Source organism: Cibotium barometz, chromosome 39 (genome assembly GCF_041138505.1).
Source record: "Cibotium barometz isolate CiBa-2024 chromosome 39, ASM4113850v1, whole genome shotgun sequence".
Lineage (NCBI taxonomy): Eukaryota > Viridiplantae > Streptophyta > Polypodiopsida > Cyatheales > Cibotiaceae > Cibotium > Cibotium barometz.
This window is the reverse complement of record NC_141084.1, coordinates 31,676,768-31,680,415: the sequence shown is the minus strand read 5'-3', so window position 1 is coordinate 31,680,415 and position 3,648 is coordinate 31,676,768. Positions and strand designations below refer to the sequence as shown.

Below are 3,648 nucleotides of genomic sequence, written 5' to 3'. Positions count from 1 at the left end.
TGATCCAAATATAAGCAAGGATTCATGTATGATGCTTTTTTATCAATGTAGTTTTGAAAGTTGAGACAATCACCTTGTCTTCCAACTAAATTGAAATATTTAGATATGTATTCTTGACTGATTACTTTAGCGGAGACATTGATTTATTAGTATAGCTAGAGTAAATCACGATATAAGCTCGCACTATTGTCGTGTTTTGGGTGTTAAAGAATCGACCACTAAAAAGAGATTCTAAGAAGTAAATTTAACTATTAATGGAATACTTTTTTGTCATGAAAAATATATCTCTCATCTCTTAAATAATATGTAAGGTTTAGGAGAAATTCATAATGAGTAGAAATCATTTTTTTCTTGCATGTAGAAACCTACTTTTAAATTCGTAACCTGTTTGGATTATAGTGCTAGATATACCTCTACTTATGGTGATTTATCAACTGTTAAAAACATTATAAAATCTACCTTCGATAGAGCCAAACATTTGAATTTTAATGCAAAAGGCCACTTAGAAGGATTCTAGACCTTAACATCCATGAATCTTCACTTCACAAGAAAAGTTTCTTGAAAATATTGATTTAATGATTTTTCATCCTTGTATTACTTCTCCTCTTTATATAAGAACCCACTTATAAGGATATTGTAATTATACTTATCAATTTTCCTTGATTTAGTTGTGAAATTGGACCCTTCAACACAACTAACGATCACTTTACACATGCATCACATATAGAAGAAACAAATAAGTATTTTATTTGAAAATAGAAACGTGCTATTAACTATGTTATGTATCTTCTCGTTTGATAATGTTTCATGGGTATAGGTGTGGGTATGTTGTGGAGACACATGGTATGGCTGTGGGTGTGTTATGAAGGCACGGCATGGGATGTGGGTGTGATTGTATAACATGGTTTGGATAAGAGTGTAGGGGTGTGATAATGGCATGGCATGGTTGTAGATCTCGGTGTTGCACCAATAAGTGGTTTACTAAGAGATACTTGTTGTTCCTACTCTACTCTACAGCTAGGAAGTTTCCATCCTTATGAAAGTGCTTCCAATCACATAATTCCCTTTGCATGCGACTTCAATGAAAACCTTTCTGAAAGGTTACTCGTTTATGAGAATCTATGAAGGGATCAAATTGAATCAAGCAAGATAAATAAAAATAATTGCTCGTCTCTCTTTAATAGGACTTGCCTTTGGTTGATCTAATAAGAATACCAACAGACACATACACACGTGCATGTGTATGTTTAGAGATCCGTTTGCATCAAGGTGTGTTTATGTATTTGTGTGTGTGTGGTTATGTGAGTGAGAGAGAGAGAGAGAGGGGGGGGCAGAGATATATATTTTTCTTCCAGGAGTATCTTGAGCACATGTTCTTAGAGAAGCTAAATGATATGCATGTTCTTTCATGACATCTTGTACTTCAAAAGTAAAAGAGAGATGACAAAGCATTTAGCTCCAATAGAGCACATCATTGGTCCATCCCTAGAGCACATGTCTTTGACATGTGCTCCAATAGAGCACATGTCTTTAGTACATCCCTATATTAATTCTATCATTCTAATTATGTTATTAACATCGATATCATCCAAGTTGTTTTTGCATGTTGATATGCTCTAGAAAGTAGAGGTTTGATCGAGAAGTTTGTAGCTAAATGTTTCTTTGTTTTGAGTGTCGCCTCTTCGCATGAAGAGTCTCTTCATGTGTACGTTTGCTACCTCACAACCACTCAAAGACATTCATGCACTATATTGAATTCTTATTCTAGATCAATTGCTAAGTATTGGAACTCTAGATCTCAAGCAAGGCTACAAATAATGTAATTTCAAGCAAAGCTAAGATCAAGACCCAATTTATGAAATGCTTGATTTCTCAATTATTGATTGAGTTACCCAATTCATTTCAATAGAAATGAGTTAAGTAATGCCTAGATTGTGTACTTTCTCTTTTAACGGAGTATCCTTCCTGTTTATAGCATGAAACGGGGTTAATCTCCCACAAGAACCTTGCCTCCAAAGGTTGCAAAATATTGGTTTTACAAGGCTTCCTCTGAGCACATAAAGCTTTCATGTTTTTTAAAGAGGGTATGAAGCCAATAGTTCAATCGAACCGAAAACGTTACCAGCCTTTCTTGGCTGATCAAATTGAAAAATAAAATAAAGGTGACAGTGGTTGATGAGACATGCACTATTTATGAAAGCGTACGTGGTGGCCAGACACATACACAATGCACATCTCAAAGGTACGTGCCTTTTTGTGATTCTTATGCATGAAAAGAAAATCATCATCAATTTAATACCAGTCACGTTCTATTACTACATTAGCATCAAAGAAAGAATGTTTATTTCTCTAATCAAAAACATTGGGCTGTCAATTATAATAATAAAGTACATTGCCTATATATCACGAATTACAATTGAAATTCCGTCGCCTTGATTGTCTCCTCTATAACACGGTGTAGTGTAATGTAGCAGCACGGCGTGTGATTATATGATAATTAATCAAAATGTGCTTAATTATTACTTCCGAGGAGGTTTAGTTGGAGGATGGGTCCTTGGGCCGGCGTAATCTACCTCATCAATAGCCAAGAGTCTCCCCTCCCTGCCTTTCACAATATGCTGCAATAATTAACGAGAAAAGAAATAGAAAGTCAGGTCCTTAATTGTTGAAATCCATAATTAGGTTAAACCTTTTTGAAACCAATAATTGAGTGTACCTTCGTAGATGTGGATCTCCTTGTGTTCCTCTTGTGTTGGTGAGTTGTGTCCCTCTCTAATGGTACCACCTTTTGATCCTTTGTTTTGATGCCAAGACCTCTTAATGTGTGTGGGTTTTGTTGGTGGAAATTCTCATCAAGATTAATAGTACCATTAGTGCGTGTGCCTGTGCATTATAAGCAATCATTAGTGAGCAAACAATCAGGTTAATAACTTGATACAATCAATTATATGTGAGGAGGAAAGCAAGTAATTGAACATCACTTAAGTAGTACAGCATGCAAGTTTGGCATATGAGAAGGAAAACCCAAATAACAATGATTAAAAAAGACTTAATGATGAAAGCAAGATAGATTTTTTTTTGTAAGTTTTTTTTTGAAAGAAACGCATAGAGTGGAAAGGATTACAAACCTTTAGGCGCAACTTGAGTAGGTTGTTTACGAGCCAAGGTGGGTAAAAAGCTCAACATGACAATGCAAAAAGCAACACAAAGGAGGGAATTGATGCTCATACTGCCTTTCTTGCAAAAGAATGCCTGCATTAGCTTGTTGTTGTGGTGTTCTCCTTACACACACAACCAAATCAAAACAGTAGCTAATTGGTATGTATTGTAACCCACTTAAACCACAAACCACAATTGAAATGCTTGAGATCACAGGGTTCTACCCCTCTCTCTCTCTCTCTCTCTCTCTCTCTCTCTCTCTCTCACACACACACACGCAAAGGAAGCTATAGAAGCACTCGTTTTATAGTATGAATATGATCCCAAGACTTTCACATGTGTTGGAACAGTCTTAATGATCGTGCTAGCTCTACTACAGCTTGCACAACCACCATTATGACAGAGTACCATTTCACTGCAGTGATATTACGAAAAAGGGATCCAGTGTCCCCATCATCATAGAGTACTCATCAACTCAATAAGACCATA

General features: G+C 35.9%; 1 protein-coding gene across 1 annotated transcript; it reads right to left on the bottom strand.

Moving 5' to 3' along the window:
- Positions 1-2,326: 2,326 nt before the first annotated feature.
- On the bottom strand, positions 2,327-3,439 carry LOC147615991 (uncharacterized). The gene is made up of 3 exons (XM_086778043.1): positions 3,129-3,439; positions 2,717-2,883; positions 2,327-2,618 (listed from the first exon to the last, which is right to left on the bottom strand). Exons 1-3 carry the CDS (start codon positions 3,256-3,258, stop codon positions 2,520-2,522), a joined length of 396 nt encoding a protein of 131 aa, XP_086634169.1. The 5' UTR covers positions 3,259-3,439; the 3' UTR covers positions 2,327-2,519.
- Positions 3,440-3,648: the final 209 nt, after the last annotated feature.